At 36.6% G+C, this 18,539-nt stretch overlaps 1 protein-coding gene across 2 annotated transcripts in view; it reads right to left on the bottom strand.

Annotated features, from left to right (window-relative positions):
* RAD21L1 (RAD21 cohesin complex component like 1) overlaps positions 1-18,318 on the bottom strand; it is a 35,808-nt gene extending 17,490 nt beyond the window's left edge. For both annotated transcript variants that reach the window (XM_040247649.1, XM_040247650.1), the window contains exons 1-9: positions 17,825-18,318; positions 16,534-16,663; positions 14,914-15,007; positions 12,139-12,245; positions 5,066-5,236; positions 3,804-3,899; positions 2,600-2,707; positions 1,049-1,275; positions 718-817 (exon numbers count right to left, since the gene is read on the bottom strand). In XM_040247649.1, coding sequence (XP_040103583.1) covers positions 718-817; positions 1,049-1,275; positions 2,600-2,707; positions 3,804-3,899; positions 5,066-5,236; positions 12,139-12,245; positions 14,914-15,007; positions 16,534-16,663; positions 17,825-17,968 — 1,177 coding nt within the window. In that variant the 5' untranslated portion in view covers positions 17,969-18,318. The remainder of the gene's footprint in view (positions 1-717; positions 818-1,048; positions 1,276-2,599; positions 2,708-3,803; positions 3,900-5,065; positions 5,237-12,138; positions 12,246-14,913; positions 15,008-16,533; positions 16,664-17,824) is intronic.
* Positions 18,319-18,539: the final 221 nt, after the last annotated feature.

Below are 18,539 nucleotides of genomic sequence, written 5' to 3'. Positions count from 1 at the left end.
TTCATGTCTTTTCTGGGGGATAGAAATGTCTATGTCCCAGGTTAACTGTATTGTTTAAATGCTATTCTTATCAAGTGATTTCTCAGGTTAATTGTCTTAAAGTGATGTATTATCCTACTAGATATAAAAATTTTCTTTATCAAAGGCTTGTGAGTACTGCCTACGAGGGTAGGGGAGGTGGGAAAGAGTGAGATTAAGAATAGCCCACATAGTATATATACTTCATCTTTTTAAGGTGGTTTGTTGGACAAAAAATAATCTGCACATAGGAAAATGCAATGCTGATTTAACAGTTTCTTTTAAGTTCAAGTATTCGGAGAAGGCAATGGCACCCCACTCCAGTACTCTTGCCTGGAAAATCCCATGGAAGGAAGAGCCTGGAAGGCTGCAGTCCATGAGGTCGCTGAGGGTCGGACACGACTGAGCGACTTCACTTTCACTTTTCACTTTCATGCATTGGAGAAGGAAATGGCAACCCACTCCAGTGTTCTTGCCTGGAGAATCCCAGGGACAGGGAAGCCTGGTGGGCTGCCATCTATGGGGTCACACAGAGTCAGACACGACTGAAGTGACTTAGCAGTAGCAGTAGCAGCATTCTTCTAAGAGCATTTACATTTGGGAATATGGAATTAGGTCCCATCTTTATTTTGAAATGTAAAATCACATTTTTGTTTCTACAGCATTCCCTTCAACACCAACAGAATTAGGATGTCTCACCTAATATGTTTTCACTTCCCATTTCTTTCCTTACTGACTCCTTCTGTATCAATTTTCTTCCAAGTTTAAAGCCAGAGGACACAAAGCATTTTGTAAACAACTGTAAAAATATACACTTTTTCTCATTTTTTGTACAAGTAAAGCAATTCAACAAAATACAAGCACATATGCTAAAAAGTAAAAACTATAATTCATGTACATACATCGAGCAAATTAATTCAAAAGTAAGGGGGTATTTTTTCACGGGTTTAAGTTGTTGCATATATGAATTTAAATATGTATTTATTTATCACCAAACATTGCACCCATGTAGAAATATGGGAACTGTTACCATTTTCAGTTCAGCATGAGTCAAATCCTGGGCAGCAGTTGACAGAAGTATATCTGCTCCTCCCTTTTGCTTCCACATCATCAATCTTTGGGTAGGAGGTGCAAGTTCCAAAACCATGAGTGTGTCCGTAAAGGAAGTAAGCTGTTTGTGCATAATTTTGCTACTGATCTCCTTGACTGGATCTATGAGCAATTTTCTGTTTTTGCTTTTTCTTTTTTCAGCAATATCTAAATATAAGCAATATGTACAAATGTGATAGGTTGTACAGCTCTGTAAAATGATATTCTAGGCACTGCATATCTAAGAAATGTCTAACATAATACACCCTACAGAGTTGCCTTGGTAAGAAAATCCCAGTAGAAAATTCTTTCTACTGAAAATTATCCTTTTAAGGTTTTTGCACAGCTAGTGTGTAAGTGGACAACTGAAAACTGTGGAGCAGGGAGCACATTGAGAGGGAAATCATTCAGTTTTGAAGTTTCTTAAAATATCTAACAGGATAACTTTAAAAAAATTACCGATAGATTAAATATTTACTTATCTATTTTTCAGGATAACTTTTTGAAACATTAATTTGTATCTGTCCAGTGCATTTTCCCCTCTCCCACTGAAATTCATATGTAAATTCCAAGTAGATAGCTAGAGTCATGGGATTTGCTCCTTTAACTAATTTTGCCAGGTAAAAAGCAGAAGTCAAGCTTTTCCTTAGTGAAGATGCAACAGTTGGGGGATGGTTAGATTTCTTGGAAAGGGTGGAATTCTGAGATCAGATGGAGCCAGAAGGAACCTGCTTACTGAAGTGTCTCAGTAAAATCCTAGGAATATGACAAGATTCCAAAGAGGCTGGCTGTGTGATGACCACAGAGACTATGCAGGCTGGGACACTGGGTATCACAAGGTGGAGTGGCTGATGACCAGAGGTTCCCTTCCACCTACTGCACCCCTCCCCAGAACTTGATACTACATGGTTCAGGGCAGATAGGGGAGCCATGCAGATTGAATTTCTTGCCAAACCAAGAGGGACAGAGGCTTAAAATTGAATTCTGTAAAGAAAAAGTTGAATGCTTTATTCTTTGCATGCCTGAATTTATAAACTGAAATTCATATCAAAGATAATACTTAAAACTAGGATATGCTCAAAAGATCTAGGGATATATTCGATTCATATCCAGTGCCTCTATTTGGATCCTTTTACTCTGTCTTATTTTAAATTCATTTGCATGTTTATCTTCCTAGTCAGATTTTAAGCTTCTTAAAAGCAGGAACTATGTTGTCTTCATTTCTGTCCTCAGAATAAATGGCTCAATAACTACTGGAACTGAACTCAGTTTAAAATTTTCCAGTTTCCCAAACTGGATAGATGGTTTGACCAGGACTGGATATAATAAAAGTATCATCTGAAACTTTCTTCACATTCTTCCCTTATTGCATTATAAATATTATTACTAGATTGACTACCTCCTACAACATTTTAAGAATTATCAAAATATCTCAGGGTAAATAAGATAGTAGTGCCTCAAAGCTAAAAATAAAAACATGAATGATTCTGACCTGAAGTATCAATTGGGTCTAGGGTAAATTCTTCCTCTTCTTTTGATACTGTAGTTTCATCCTTTTTTTCATTTTCAGGTGAACATACACACTCTGGATTATCTGGTTCTACCCATCAACATTGCCATAAAAGGGTTTATTAAAAAAATAATGATTATATTGCAAAATAGAAGACTATATGAGAATTAAAGTGAAAGATTAACTGTAGATTTATATTGCTAACTGGAGCCACAAATGAAGTTTTAGAATCATGTATTTAATAGAGTTGAAGAGGTTCAGAGATTATATAGTCTGGGACCCACAGTGTGATATTAATCACCCACTTTTGCTCCTGTGACATCTAAGGCTAGGCTACAGTCACGGCAGAAGTAAAAACAGTGGTAGGAACCGCAATAAATGACTGACATAAATTTAACAATATGTCTATTAAAAATTGTATTCTGTTAATGATTAGTTGACCCATAAAGAATCGTACACAACTAAATTTTTATTGCCCGTCTCTTTTACTATTTTAAACTTATACTACTGTGTTAGAAAGCAAATGCAACATCCAAAAGTGAACAATCAAAATGGGGCTAATCATTTTTTACTTCTTAAGAAAAATCAGACTACAAAGACTTCAAATCATCTGAAGTACTTTCACAATCAGTTTCAAGTAGAAAATATCCCCATATTTGTGAATTCTATAAAACTGTATGTAGATCATCAAGCCATGTTAATATTAATGTGGTATTGCATCACGGACTCGATGGACATGAGTCTGGGTGAACTCCGGGAGATGGTGGTGAACAGGGAAGCCTGGTGTGCTGCGATTCATGGGGTCGCAAAGAGTTGGACACGACTGAGCGACTGAACTGAACTGAACTGAACTGAATGTTAATAATAATGTTAATGTCAAACATTAATGATGCTTTTACTATGTAACATATTATTTTAATGATTCAAAAGCAGGATATTTTGCCAGAGTATTTAAATATGCTCTCATAAAAAATAAACCCAATCCTGATTAAACACTCATCATTGTACTTTTCTCAAAACTTAATTTTCTATGCTCTATTATCTAAGTCATGCTAAGAGTTTGAGGGACAATACTCTTTAATATCTTTCACTAAACTATACTGCTCCTTAAACCTAGAAGTTTTTGAGGCTTAATTTGAATATTAATATCTATTCACTTTCTACAGAAAAGAAAATTCCTACATACCCACTACAGTATTAGGAGACTCAGGAAGCAGAGAAATTTCTGTATTTAAATGCATTTCTTCTAACAGGATATTCTGATCATCTTGCAGTAGATTGTCTTGAAAACAAAATAAACACTTTTCTTATACAGAGCTGAATCTGTCATTTGTTCACTAAACACTTGAAAACTTAGTATGCAACGAGTTGTCAAGGGATATAAAAAAGAGTGAACCCTACATAATTATATTTGATTGGTTATATGGATTACCATGGGGCTTCACTGATGGCTCAAATGGTAAAGAATCCACCTGCCAATACAGGAGATGTGGGTTTGATCCCTGGATTGGGACGCTCCCTTGGAGAAGGAAATGTTAACAAACTCCAGTATTCTTGCCTGGGAAATCCTATGGACAGAGGAGCCTGGTGGGCTATAGTCCATGGGGTCACAAAAGAGTCAGACATGACTGAGCGACTAAACAACAACCTAGACTACAACATTTCATGCAGTAGGACATAAAATTCTATATATTTAATTTCCTTTCCTTTATTAAACATGTATTTTTAAGTGTTTAATGTCACAAAATATTTACTAAACTATCAAGATAGTAACCTTGTTACAAAGCCATGTTTAGACTTCAAATCAAGAAATAAAAGTTTTCAACTCCTTTAGTAGAGATCTAAGGTAGAGCCACTATTTTTCATAGTTTTCAAATTTCAAATTTCAAATTTCAAGTTTGTCATAACCAGCCTTTTATTGTAGATTAGATAATTAAAAAAAGATTTGATATATAAAGGTCAATATCATTATAATTAGGTACATTCAGACTTCCCAGTTTTGTCTACCCTATTTCTATGATTACTTTACAGTAATATCATAATAAAATAATAATATAAAATGCTAGACAGATCCTTTAGAATAGCTGTCCCACAATTTTTGCTAAAGAAAATGTTTCTAGTATATAATCTAGTATATTTTGTGAGGAGTACACTAACCTCACTTCTTTCTCTCTAGAAACTAGAAATTTGTAAAAAGAAAAATAAGAACCTATATGATAAATGTATTTTGCAACCTATATAATAAATGTGTCAAAGATGGCTATTTACTTAGATCTAGCCTAAATGTTTAAATATACTATAGACTTTGAAAACTTAGGTAAAAAATATTTTAATCTATATGACACAGAAGCATATCTGAAATTTCTGTTTGTTGGAATAAATCTTCCAGTTTGTTATAGTACTTTGACTGAAACAAATATCTAGTTTCTTTATGACCAGAGAGCATACCAATCATTTCTCCTGCAGCTCCTTCATCTCCAAATCCATCTCCACTGCCACAGAACAGAGATTTTTCTCCAATGGGGCTTCCAGAACTATGTTCAAGTAAAAGACCACTGGAACTCAGCAATATGCTGTCATCAAATAAGCTATGTCTTCTGAGAATTTCAGATTCCTCCCCTAAATAAATACATATGATTAATACTGAGTTAGTCATAGAAACAAAATTTTAGGGTTAGAAGCTAGAATTTAGATATCATCTTGTATAGCTCCTCTCATTTTATAGATGAGAAAAATGAGATCTAAAAATTTACTTGAATTATTCAAAGAAGACAAACAGATGGCCAGTAGGCACACACAAAGATTCTCAACATCACTAATTATTAGAGAAATACAAATCAAAACTACAATGAGGTACCACCTCACATTGTCAGAATGGCTGTCATTAAAAAGTCAACAAATACTTTCATTTGTAAAATGGATAGCTAATGAGAAGGTGTTGTATAACGCAGGGAGTCCAGCCTGGCACTCTGTGATGACCTATAGGAGTGGGATGAGGGTGGGGAGGGAGGCTCAAGATGGAGGGGATATATTTTGCCTGATTTGTGTTGTTGTATGGGGACTTCCCTGGTGGCTCAGATGGTAAAGACTCTGCCTGCAATGCAGGACACCTGGGTTCGATCCCTGGGTCGGAAAGATCCTCTGGAGAGGGGAATGGCTACCCACTCCAGTATTCTGGCCTGGAGAATTCCATGGACTCTATAGTCCATGGGGTCGCAAAGAGTCAGACATGACTGAGCAACTTTCACTTCACTTCACATCACCACCACCCCTTGCAGCCCTGGTGTCCTCATCTGTAAGCAGGTGTTTAGTGGCCTGAGACTCTGAGCTCAGACTTTCATTTCCAGCTGCCCTACCTTGGACAAGTGCTTCAACAACCATATCAACTTCCTAGAGGTGCTGTGGGGATGAAAGCAGACAGCTATTGTGGAGGTTCAGGGCAGTGCCCACACACTGTCAGCACCCTTCCAAAAGGCTCCCTGGAACTTTCCTGGTGGTCCAGTAGCTAGGACTCCACGGACACAATGCAAGGGGCCTGGTTGGGCCATCCCTGACTGGGGAACTAAATACTGCATGCTGCAACTAAGACCCAGAGGAGCCAAATAAATATATATTTACAAAATGCTCCTTGGAACCCTGGTTCAGCCACTTACTAGCACCATGACGTTGGGGAAAATCACTTAAACCTCACTGTGCACAAAAATCTGTGCTTTGAGATTTGACAAACTCTTGGGAAGCATTTTCTGCCTCCTGCTGGTTGTGGATGCATTTTCCCTGCAAAAAGTTGTTAAGATGCTTGAAGAAGTGGTGGTTGGTTGGTAAGAGTTCAGGTGAATATGGTGGATGAGGCAAAGCTTAATAAAGTTTTGTTCAACTTTTGAAGTATTGGTTGTGTGATATGTGGTCGGGCATTGTTGTGGAGAATAACTGGGTCCTTTCTGTTGACCAATGCCGGCTGTATGTGTTGAAGTTTTCGGTACATCTCATCTTTTTACTGAGCATACTTCTCAGATGTCATGGTTTCACTAGGATGCAGAAAGCTGTGGTAGCAGGCCACCAAACAGTGGCCATGACCTTTTTATGGTGCAAGTTTGACTTTGGGAAGTGCTTTGGAGCTTCTTCTTGGTCCAACCACTGAGCTAGTCATTGCCGGTTGTCATATAAAATCCACTTTTCATCACATGTCACAATCTGATTGAGAAATGGTTCCTTGTTGCACAGACTAAGAGAAGATGACACTTCAAAATGAATATTTTTTTTAAATTTTCAGTCAGCTCATGAAGTACCAAGTTCATGAGGTAGCCACTTACTGAGGTTTTCACCTTTCCAATTTGCTCCAAATGCTGAGTGACCATAGAACGGTCAATGTTGAGTTCTTTGGCAACTTTTCACATAGCTGTATGAGGATCGGCTTCAATGATTCTCTCAATTGTTGTTGTTCAAGTTGCTTAGTTGTGTCCAACTCTTTGTGACCCCATGGACTGCAGCACGGCCAGGCTCCCCTGTCCTTCACTATCTCCCAGAGTTTGCTCAAACTCACGTCCATTGAGTCGATGAAGCCATCCAACCATCTCATCCTCTGTTGTCCCCTTCTTCTCCTTCCCTCAGTCTTTTCCCGCATCAGGGTCTTTTCCAATGAGTCGGCTCTTTGCATCAAGTGGCCAAAGTATTGGAGCTTCAGCTTCAGCATCCTCTCAATTGGTCACTGTCAACTTCCAATGGCCAGCTTCTATGCTCCCCATCTTCACCTCATCTCGTCTCCTCTGCAAAACTTCTTGAACATCACTGCACTGTACATTCATTAGCAGTTTATAGGCCAAACATGTTGTTGACGTTGTGAGTTGTCTCCACCGATTTACAACCCATTTTGAACTCAAATAAGAAAATTGCTCTAATTTGCTTTTTCTGTCTAACATCATTTCCCTAGTCTAAAATAAATAAAAAATAAACAGCAAGTAATAAGTCATTAGCAAAAAAAAAAAAAACAAAAAACACAAAGCCAGAAATGAGCATTAAAATGATATATAACATAACCACATTTATTTAAGAATGTATGCCAATGTCAAAAAGCAAAATTCAACAACACGAAACTGTAATTACTTTCACACCAACCTAATACTTAACCATTAAAAAAGAACAAAATAATGCCATTTGCAGCAACATGAATGAAACTAGAGATTATCATACTAAGTGAAGTAAGTCAGAAAAAGAAAGACATATGCCATATGATATCATTTGTATGTGGAATCTAAAATATGGCTCAAATGAACCTACCTACAACACAAAAATAACACAGATACAGAGATCAGACTTGTGGTTGCCAAGGGAAGAGAGCAGGAGAGGGACAGACTGGGTATTTGGGGTTGGTAGATGCAAACTATTACATTTAGAATGGATAAACAACAAAGTCCTACTGTACAGCACAGGGAACTACATCCAATCTCCTGGAGTTAAACCACAATGGAAAAGAATATTAAAAAATAAAAATAAGGTATATATATGAGGGCTTCCAGGTGGCTCAGTGGTAAAGAATCCACCTGCAATGCAGGAGATGTAGGTTTGATCTGTGGGTCAGGAAGATCCCCTGGAGAAGGAAATGGCAACCCACTCCAGCATTCTTGCCTGAGAAATCCCACGGACAGAGGAGCCTGGCAGCCTACAGTCCATGTGGGGTGGCAAAAGAGTCAGACACGACTTAGCAATTAAACAACGAAAGTCTGTATGTGTAAAACTGAGTCACTTTGCTATAGAGCAGAGATTGGCACAACACTGTAAATCAACTATACGTCAATAAAAAAGAAAAACTTATTTGGATTATTCAAGTAATTTCATTCTGCTAATCAGTAAAGGCCGGATTTCTAGTCTAATGCTTTTCCCAATACAATGAGGAAAAACTGCCAAAATACTAGGATTGAGTTTTTAGTGGTGGTACAGTTTAATAACTTCCCAGAAAATTATTATTGGCAGTAGAATTATTTATTCTACTTTAGAGGGGTCATATCCTGCTTGATCAAGTATTGTTTCATATTATTTCAAGGACATTGGAGCTTCAGTTGCTTGTTAGTCCAAAATGCTGCTGCTGTTGCTAAGTCACTTTAGTCGTGTCTGACTCTGTGCGACCCCAGGGGCTGCAGCCCACCAGGCTCCTCCGTCCATAGCATTTTCCAGGCAAGAGTACTGGAGTGGGGTGCCATTGCCTTCTCTGTAGTCCAAAATGAGGGTTTGGAAAATAAGGAGTATGTGTGCCTTCTATATAATGGAAAAGTAGGTAGAACATTAAAGAATGGGCTTACAATATTGTTTAGTATTTATTGAACGACTAGGTATTAGACAATATGCTAGGGGTTGGAGATACAGCCATAAGAAAGACAAAACATGGTCAGCTGGGACTTCCCTGGTGGTCCAGTGGTTAAGAATTTTCCTGCCAGTGCTGGGGACATGGGTTCAATCCCTGCTACAGGAAGATCCCACATGCTGTGCAGCAACTAGGCCAAGCACCACAACTACTGAAGCCTGTACTCCCTAGAGCCCGTGCTCCACAACAAGAGAAGCCATCACAATGAGAAGCCTGTTCACCTCAAGGAAGAGTAGCCCCCGCTTGCTATAACTAGAGAAAGCGTGCATGGCAACAAAGACCCAGTGCAGCCAAAAATAAATAAATGAGTAAATGTGTGCACGTCCAGCTCTCTGCCACCCCGTGAATCTGCAGCCCTCCAGGTTCCTGTGTCCATGGGATTTTCATGACAAGAATACTGGAGGGGGTTGCCATGCCCTCCTCCCGGGGATCTTCCCAACCCAAGGAATAAACCCGATTCTCCTGCGTCTTCTGCATTGCAGCTGGATTCTTTACCGCTGAAATACCGGGCAAATCCAAATAAGTAAATAAATCTTTAAAAAGAACACCTGGTAAGCTAACATAAACTGAGTGCTTATTATGTGCATTATATTATGTAGTAGAGGATACTATTACAGTCTTCATTTACAGACAAGGAAACATCCACAGAAAGGTTTTATAACTTGCCCACAGCCATACCCTAATAAGTGATAGAGCCAGGATCTGAACCCAGCAAAGATAGTCTTCGTATCAGTGTTAGAATTCTGCCAAAATGGAGACTTATGACAGAAAATTCCTAAGACACTGATGGCAGCAGATAAAATGAACTCCCTGCTTCAAACAGACCTGCTTCCAGATCGACTATCAGTACATGCATATACTTTCCCTTTCTTGGGTTTGAGTCTCTTGGTCCAGAAGTCTGAACCTCAGAGATGAGAGTCTAGCAGTCTGAAATCCTAGAGGTTAGAGGTTGGTCCTCTCTTCGTTCATCTAACAACCCACGTTAATGCTAATTGATAAAGAAAATCATGAAATATCACTGGAAGACCTACATCTCTTCTAGAAAGAAAGAGCTAAAAAAGGCAACTTTCACTGCACTGGACTAAAGATTTGCTCAATAAAAGAGATTAACTTTTCCAAAGAACTAAAAATATTGTTCTCATCTTCCAGGTACACCTTGATAGCCTCCAAAAGAAAAATTGGTCTTGGTCAATACAACAATAACATTTATGAACAGTACTATATTCTGAGCACTGAGCATCATGAGAACCTGAGATTACACCAAAAAATTAAGGAAACAATCTTGGTTTCACTCTTATTTTATAATTCATAATAGGATGAAATAATATTAACCATTTCTTAGAGGACATTAGGTTTGAAGGAGAGAAAAGTTCCTTATTGGCAGAAAGTACTGAAGGAGGAAATAAGGGAAATAACTCTATGATGTTGCTAGTAATATCCAAATTTTATGAATAGGGCAGTAAGGCTCAGATGAGCTAGGTGATCTGCCCAATATCACACAGCAAATCAACAGAGGAAGCTCAGATTCAAACCCAGGTCTGTCAGTCTACTCTGAAGATACTCTTCCCACCTTCTTGAACTGTATAGGAAGACAGAACTGAGAACAACTAAATTTTATTGGGTGACTGATAAGACATTTGCTTGACTGGAGCAAAAAGTCTGTAGTAAGGTAAAATAAAGTTAATAGAATAAAGATGATGATAAACTGGTAGAGCGCCTTGAAGATAGGCAGAAGTGTCTATCAGTTATAGGGACCCAAGGCACTTAAGAGGAATGTGAAGTGAAAAATAAATGGAATTTAAGGACAATTTCTTTCGCACAGATGTATAAAATGTGGGAACAGACTGAGAAACATGTCCAACTTTCTAAAAAAAAAAAAAATTGACACTGGAATGAAGCTTATAGAAAGTATAGTTAAAAGTGATCCTAAAGTTTCAGGGCTGAAGAGCATTTACAGGGAAATGTACATAGAGTGTCTTAGGCAGTAAGAACTATGATTAACTCTACCAGTGTGTTAGATTTCAAGGTTTGGGGTAACAGCCAGTAAGAGATGTGTGCTACTCAAAGTAGGGTCTGTGGACAGTGATGATCCACCACAGAGTAAATATACAAATTAGAGATAGATGTTTACAAAGTTTTAACATAACGTCATAGAGTAATTTTATATATGCTGGATCTAATAACAAAAATGTGAGGCTTATATGTTGATTTAAAATTTTTTTAATTTTTCTAGTAATTCATTTTATTATATTTTTTAAAAGTATCACTCCATGACAGATCAGAAATTGACAAAGTATAAAGTTGGTCCTTTGCCATAGCTCATTTGAGAAACACAGCTATAGATCATAAGAGTTATGGAAGAAGAGTCAGGATGAAAAGTGGAGGTTATGATGTAGCTTAAGCATTACTACCCTGACCACCCTCCTCCATCTAAGACAGGTTTAGGCCTTCCTTCTCCTATGTTCACTGCTTTGTGCATTAAGAAAATCGAAGATGAATATGACACAGATCTTACCTTCATGGAGTTTTCAGAATAATACAAACCAATATAATAAATGTCATGATATAAGTCAGAGAGTGGTAAATGCCACAAAAAAAGAACAAATACTATAAAGTTAAATTACACCATATAACTTCAATTTGAAAATACATTAAATAGTTTCTATTTCCCAATCAATGTATAGTGTGTATTTCCTCCTCATTCCCGAGCTATTTTAAAACCTTGTTATTGATATCATATTTAAAAGAAATATATTTAAAAGACTCTGTATGCAGCACACATGTAAAGCCTTGTGTACATGTTAACTGTAACAACTGTTTATTTGTATGTCTCTCTCCCAGCCTGAAGTTCCTTGAAGGCAGGAAGTATTTCTTTAAACTCTGTATTGCCCAGCCTGTGACAGTATCTGACATATAGTAGATATTCAATAAATGGTTGTACACTGAGAAGGGAAATATAGGTTGAGTCTGAGTCTTGACATTTGACACCTATAGTAGAAAAAGGCAAAGATAAACTCATTGCAGGGATTAAATCTATATATCAAAAATTCATTCTACAGATAGTTCTACTGGCATAGAAATAGCTTTGGCAGTGTTTTATTTATACAACAAAGATGAAAATATAACTGATTATGACTTGTAGTTTTAATTTCTCAAATATTCTCACCAAAGCTTCCAGCATGAAAAAGTAGATCATTGCCATAATCTTCTCTAAGTGTGATTTCTTCTGGTTTGCTTTGGTTCTGAATAGAGCATTCTGAAACATCAATAGCACTATGGAGAAATACAAGATTGAGGGAAACGTGAATAGAACACAGTGATTCTGCATATACTGAAAAACAAACAAAATCCATTAAAAAACAGGTTTTATTACAAAAATAAAGGAGAATTTGCTCAATAGTATTACTTATAAACATTAGTTTATTATACATGCATATCATCTTCAGGTTGTCAAATCCAACCAGCAATTCTCAGTCCTTATTTTGCTCACCATAATCAACAGCATTTGAAATAGATGTTCACTCCCTCCCTCATGGAACAAGTTCTCCTCTTGACCTCTGCAATAACTACTGACCTCTGCTACACTAGTGTATCTTGATTTTCTTCCTGCCTCATTAGTTGCTCCTTTTCCATTTCCTTTATTAGTTCTTCCTCATCTCCCAGACTATTAACTAATAGGAATGACTCAATGTTCAGTCTTCAAATTGCTCTCATCCCCCCACTTTCTCTCCTTCCTTCCCCTCTCTTTAAAATCTACACTAATTCCTTTAGGGATCTCTTATGACTTATGGTTAAAGTTCCATCCACATATTGAGAGAGTCAATTCCTAGGCAGGTTGATAAGAAGTCCGGGTTCCCCGAGGAGGAGAAAGGGGTCTGAGGCTCTCAAGGAGTAGATAGGGGTTTGGAACTCTCAAGGAGAAGGAAAGGACAAACTTTTTTTCTCTACATTCCTTAGTCTTAGTCACATAAAATGTTTTTTTCTTTAAGCAGGGAACTGATGATTACACATCAACTCAGTTTAAACTCTGTACTAGGAATTATATCAGAGAAGGCAATGGCACCCCACTCCAGTACTCTTGCCTGGAAAATCCCATGGATGGAGGAGCCTGGTAGGCTGCAGTCCATGGGGTCGCTAAGAGTCGGACACGACTGAGCGATTTCCCTTTCACTTTTCACTTTCATGCATTGGAGAAGGAAATGGCAACCCACTCCAGTGTTCTTGCCTGGAGAATCCCAGGGACTGGGGAGCCTGGCAGGCTGCCGTTTATGGGTTAGCACAGAGTCGGACATGACTGAAGCGACTTAGCAGCAGCAGGAGGGATTATATAACAACAATGTATCCTGCTTGAGGACAGTTTTTCCTTCCTGAAAATCTTCTTACTAATCCTGATATCTTAAAATGTAAATTATGGAAGTGGGTCTGGTAGGATATTTCTATTGTTAAATTCTAATCCTGTTATCCTAAAGTGTAAATTGTGGGAGTGGGTCTGGTAAAATTTTCACAAACTTGAGACATTCTTATGATTTATTGTAATAACTAATTAAAAAGTATATAATTCCCTTTCTGAAGACTAGTGAGTGGGGCATTCTCGGCCCCCTTTTGATGTCTATGTCAGAAGGTTTCTCTGTCCCTTTTCACGTTAATAAAACTCTGCTATACAAAAGCTCTTGAGTGATCAAACCTGGTCCCTGATCCCAGAAGTTAAATCTTCTTCTTCGGAGATCACGAATCTGACACTGTTCACCGTAAGCTATCAATATTCATAACTCTCAAATTTATATATACCATCAAATTTATATATCCCATCAAACATCTTTCCTGAATTTCAGACCCACATATTCAACTACCTACCTGCTCTCTTGGATGTGTAACAGTCCTCTCAAAACTTATGTCCAAAACCTAATTTACTTTCCTTTTCCTTGCCCCTTTAAGCTTGCCATTCTCTAGTTATCCTAATTTTATTAAAGGGATAACTCCATTCTCATACCAGAAATCATACAGTCAACCTCACTTCTCTCTTTCTCTTAAAGCCATATCCAATCTTTAGCAAACACCATCTGGGTAAAATGAAGACTAAAAGCTGATCACAGAGACTGCCATCTCTTATCTAATTTCTTACTGCAATAATTTTTTCACAGGCTCTCTGCTTCCTCCCTTTCCCCCTTATAGTAAGTAGCCAGAGGGAAGCATGTTGAAGTCAAGTCAGACCCAGTCACTTAATCTGTTCAAAACCCTCCTGTGCTCCCCATCTGAGTAAAAGTCCTTGTTATAGCCTACAACACCCTCTCTTATCTGCACCCCTCTCTGACCTCATATCCTACCACTTGGGCCTTTCATTTACTCCACTCCAGACTCACTTGCCTCCTTGCTGTTCTTTGAACAGATCCAACATGCTCCGCCTTAGAGTTTTTTCATTTGATTCATGTGGAACTTTCTTTCCCACATTACTGAATAATTTGTTCCTTCATTTCTTTCAGGTTTCTGTTCAGAGCTTATCAGTAAAGACTTTCTTGACCTTTCTGATACTTTATTTTCTATTTCTCTCCATAATGTTGATCATCTCCTAGTATATTGCGTATTTACTTGTTTGTTTTATTATCTGTCTCTCCCCAGCTAAAACATGAGATTCATGTAACCAGGAACAGTGTTTTATTCATTGTTTCCTCCTCAGTGCCTATAACAGTGCTTGGCATATGGAAGGTACTTAACAAATATTGAATGAATGACTGTACTGTTAATATTACAAACTATATTCAGCAAACATAATGATACATTTTTGGTGTTCTACTTTGAAATTTCACACTAAATTTAAGTCTTTGTCAACTACATGAGTAATTCAGCTATTAACTATGTTCTATTTGTGTTCATGAAATCTGAAAATGTAAATAATAAATTACCAGGAAAATCAAATTGAAGGAAAAGAAATAAAATAATTTACTTCATAGTCTGGGTGTCAAAATCATGAAATTCTTCGGGCAATGTGATAGAGCTGTATGCCGCTTCAAAACTCTCCTTTGGAAGGTCAACCAATCCTGAAAACGATTAAAAAAAAAATGAAACCAAAAAAACCCCACATTCAATAAACTAAATCTCTACTTTCTCTCACTGGACTGTTTAGTCTCCTAACTCATTTCTCTGTATCTGCTTCTACCCCTCTTCAGTTCATTCTCTACAAAACGGCCAGAGTGATATATTAAATATGTAATTAGGTCAGATCACCCTCAAAATGACTCAGTGACTTCCCTAGTGCACTTAAATAAAACTTAAATTTCTAAACAGGGCCCTGCACCCCTACAAAATCTATAGGCATGATCTAACAACACTTTGCGTTACTCCACTCCAAACGTACTGGTCTTTTTGCTCTTTGAATGAGTCAAGCACTTTACTACAAGAGCTTTGTTCATGCAGTTCCCTCTGCCCAGAATGCTATTCCTTTAGGGATGTCTTATATGGCTGGATACTTCTCATTCTTCAAGTCTAAGGTTAAATTCTATCTACTCAGAAATGCTTTTCCCAACTTGCCTAACTAAAATACATGTCTGTTATTTTCTGTGGTAGTACTCTTTATATTCCTTCATAGCACAATCTATAATATTATAATAATTTTAAAAATATCTTTTTCATTATCTGATTTCCTCACTATGCCAAAAGGGACACTGTCTTGTCTTTGTACACCAGAACCTAACATAGTGTTTCACACAAAGTATGAGCTCAATAAATATTTATGGAATATATAAGTGAACCACATTTGATATGATTATAACTCTATCTAGAGGTTCTACAAATATTTTAAATAAAGAAAAAAAAACAAACCTTGTCAATCTTGATTCACTAATACTAATTGAGGGAACACTATTTACATGGGACTGACACAAGTACTATAAGTGATTCAGAAAATAAATATCACAAAGATATTGCCTTCAAGGAGCTTGCAGACTGGTGCGAGGCAAGGTCTGTACTTAAATAAACATAGTACAAGGTGGAAAAGGATGAAAGTCGTAAAATTAAAATTAAATTAAAAGTTGAAGACATTCTATGTATGACACATATAAATCTCGAGCACTTTGGAATGCCTAGAGATTGTCTATAATATTTAATAAATAGTGTGCTATTTAAGAGTCTTCAGAATTCTGAAAACAATGACAATTATTGATACCTAGGTTCTATCAATACATTATTTCTAATTTATCTCATAAAGGCAAAAACAGATATGGCAAACAAAGAAACCCATTAAAACTGAATATCAGAGTTTCTTATACAACTGTGGTAGCTTTAATATATCTCTTACACAACTGTGGTAGCTTTAAATATATTTCTTATGTAAATATGCAAGAACATTTCAAGTTTTTGAAAGTATAACCTCTTGCCGCAAACACAGTAAAAGAGCAAGGAATAATTTGCTCTTAACCATGGAAACTAAGTTTCAGTCAAAAGGAAGTTTTCCATTCATTATACCCACCCTGGAATTATAGAGTATCAACAATTAATAGAGCCCACCCAAACTAAAAATGCAAAAGGGAAAAAAAACAGGTGAGACAAATCAATATCGCACTTATACCTGGGCGAAATGTCATCTGCATTTTAAGCAAGGCTTCACTGCAATCTGCCAAAAGATATTTTGCCTTCCTATTATAGATTCGAACAACTCCCAAAAGAAGGTGTCCTGAAGTTCGCAGTGCAATTTTCACCTTTCAATAATTTTTAAAGTATTAGAACATTAAAAATTAGATTTATAAACTCTGTTCTTTGAAAATTATAAAATCATAAGAATTTCTTCTCTTTAAAAAGCAGATATTTTGTATTCTTATTTAAAGTAAATCATTTAACTTTTACCTCACCTTGTAAAATGATTAACATTTTTATTCAGTGAAGATAATCTAATGTGGCATTTAAATGAAATATGTTATTGTTGATTTTATGAAAACAACATAAACTTTGCAGTCAGGCAGACTTAGGTTCAAGCCTTGGCTCAATTGCTGAGGCTAAGTCATTTAACCTTCCTGAACTTCAATTTACTAATAATGACTACAATTTATTATACATTTGTTTTGTGCCAGGAGTTATCCTAAGAGCTTTTTATACATCAGTTTATTTGACAATAACCTTTATTTACAGAAGAAAAAACTGAGACTCTGATGTGATAAACAGCATGCCTAAGTAACAAAACTATTAAGCGATGGAGCAGAAATTAAATTTGACCAACTCAGAAGTTCATGCTCTTAAATACCACATTCACTGAGGTTAAGCAAACTAAAAAAAATTAAAGTCTAGCCCAGTGCCTGGCACATGGTAAGTTTTCAATATATAATTGAATATATTATATATTGAATATATAATCCATAATTCATCCTAAGAAGAAAAATACCTAACCAATACAAATATTAAAATATTTTAATGCAAATTCTAGTAACTTGTAACTGTTTTATAATGAATATAGTGCTTTGTTTAATGAAGTTTTCACATATATTTTAATTTATACTCAATCCTCCTTTCCTTCTACTCTCCCTATTCATTCACTCATTATTTTTCTAAGAAATATTCACTTGGTACCTACTATGTATATAATATTTTGTTAGCGAATAAGAAACAATCACAAAATAGTTATAAAGCATGGCCTTTATCCTTCAGGATCCAATCTATTTATGATAAACATATTAAAAAGTTAATTACCAACAGAAACCAATATATGTTTATTTTCAGATGATAAATGCTTAGGAATTTTAAAAAAAGAAGACCATTTGAGTAGTAAAACTTCCTAGGAAATACATTGCATGGTATAATGTCTTTTAATTCCTTTCCTCTCCATAAGTCAAAGTAAATACATCCTATAATTTTAATCAATAACATACCTTAGGAGAAAGAATTTTTTCAATGGTTATCTCTAGATTACATTCAAATACATGGGCCTTTGTGAGTTTCTTCTCCCAGTGAGCTGCAAGCCAGATTTTGGCCAATGGCCCTCGCTTACTCATAAGCACATGTGTGTAGAACATGTTGCCTGTATTCCTTAGTAATATTTAATGAACTAGAGAGAATATGAAAAGATATTTAAATTTGAATATAAAATACTTTTAGTGCTATTTTACAGTAAGCAAAACCATTTCTCATTAATTCTATAACATATTAACTTCTAATAGATTACTCAATTCAAATTACTTTCTTGTAAAAAGAAACTGCTTTAAAATACAAAACTATAAACTAATGACAGAACTCTATTAATAAACTGTGTATAACACCTGGTTTAAATGTATTCTGATCACTGAGCATTTCTTACATTTTACATATACTATATAAAGGATTTGAATTCCAAGAGCTTGGCAGGCTACAGTCCATAGGGTTGCAAAGAGTCGAACAGGACTGAAGCAGCTTAGCAGCAGCAGCAGCATAATCAAATAACAGGCTTCCCAGGTGGCTCAAGTGATAAAGAACCCGCCTGCAATGCAGGAGGCATAAGAGATGTAGGTTCAATCCCTGGGGCAGGAAGATACCCTGGAGGAGGGCATGGCAACCCAGTCCAGTATTCTTGCCTGGAGAATCCCACAGACAGAGGAGCCTGGCAGGCTA

Source organism: Oryx dammah, unplaced genomic scaffold (assembly GCF_014754425.2).
Source record: "Oryx dammah isolate SB20612 unplaced genomic scaffold, SCBI_Odam_1.1 HiC_scaffold_10, whole genome shotgun sequence".
NCBI lineage: Eukaryota > Metazoa > Chordata > Mammalia > Artiodactyla > Bovidae > Oryx > Oryx dammah.
The sequence above is the reverse complement of the archived record's forward strand: the minus strand, read 5'-3'. Positions and strand labels throughout refer to the sequence as shown.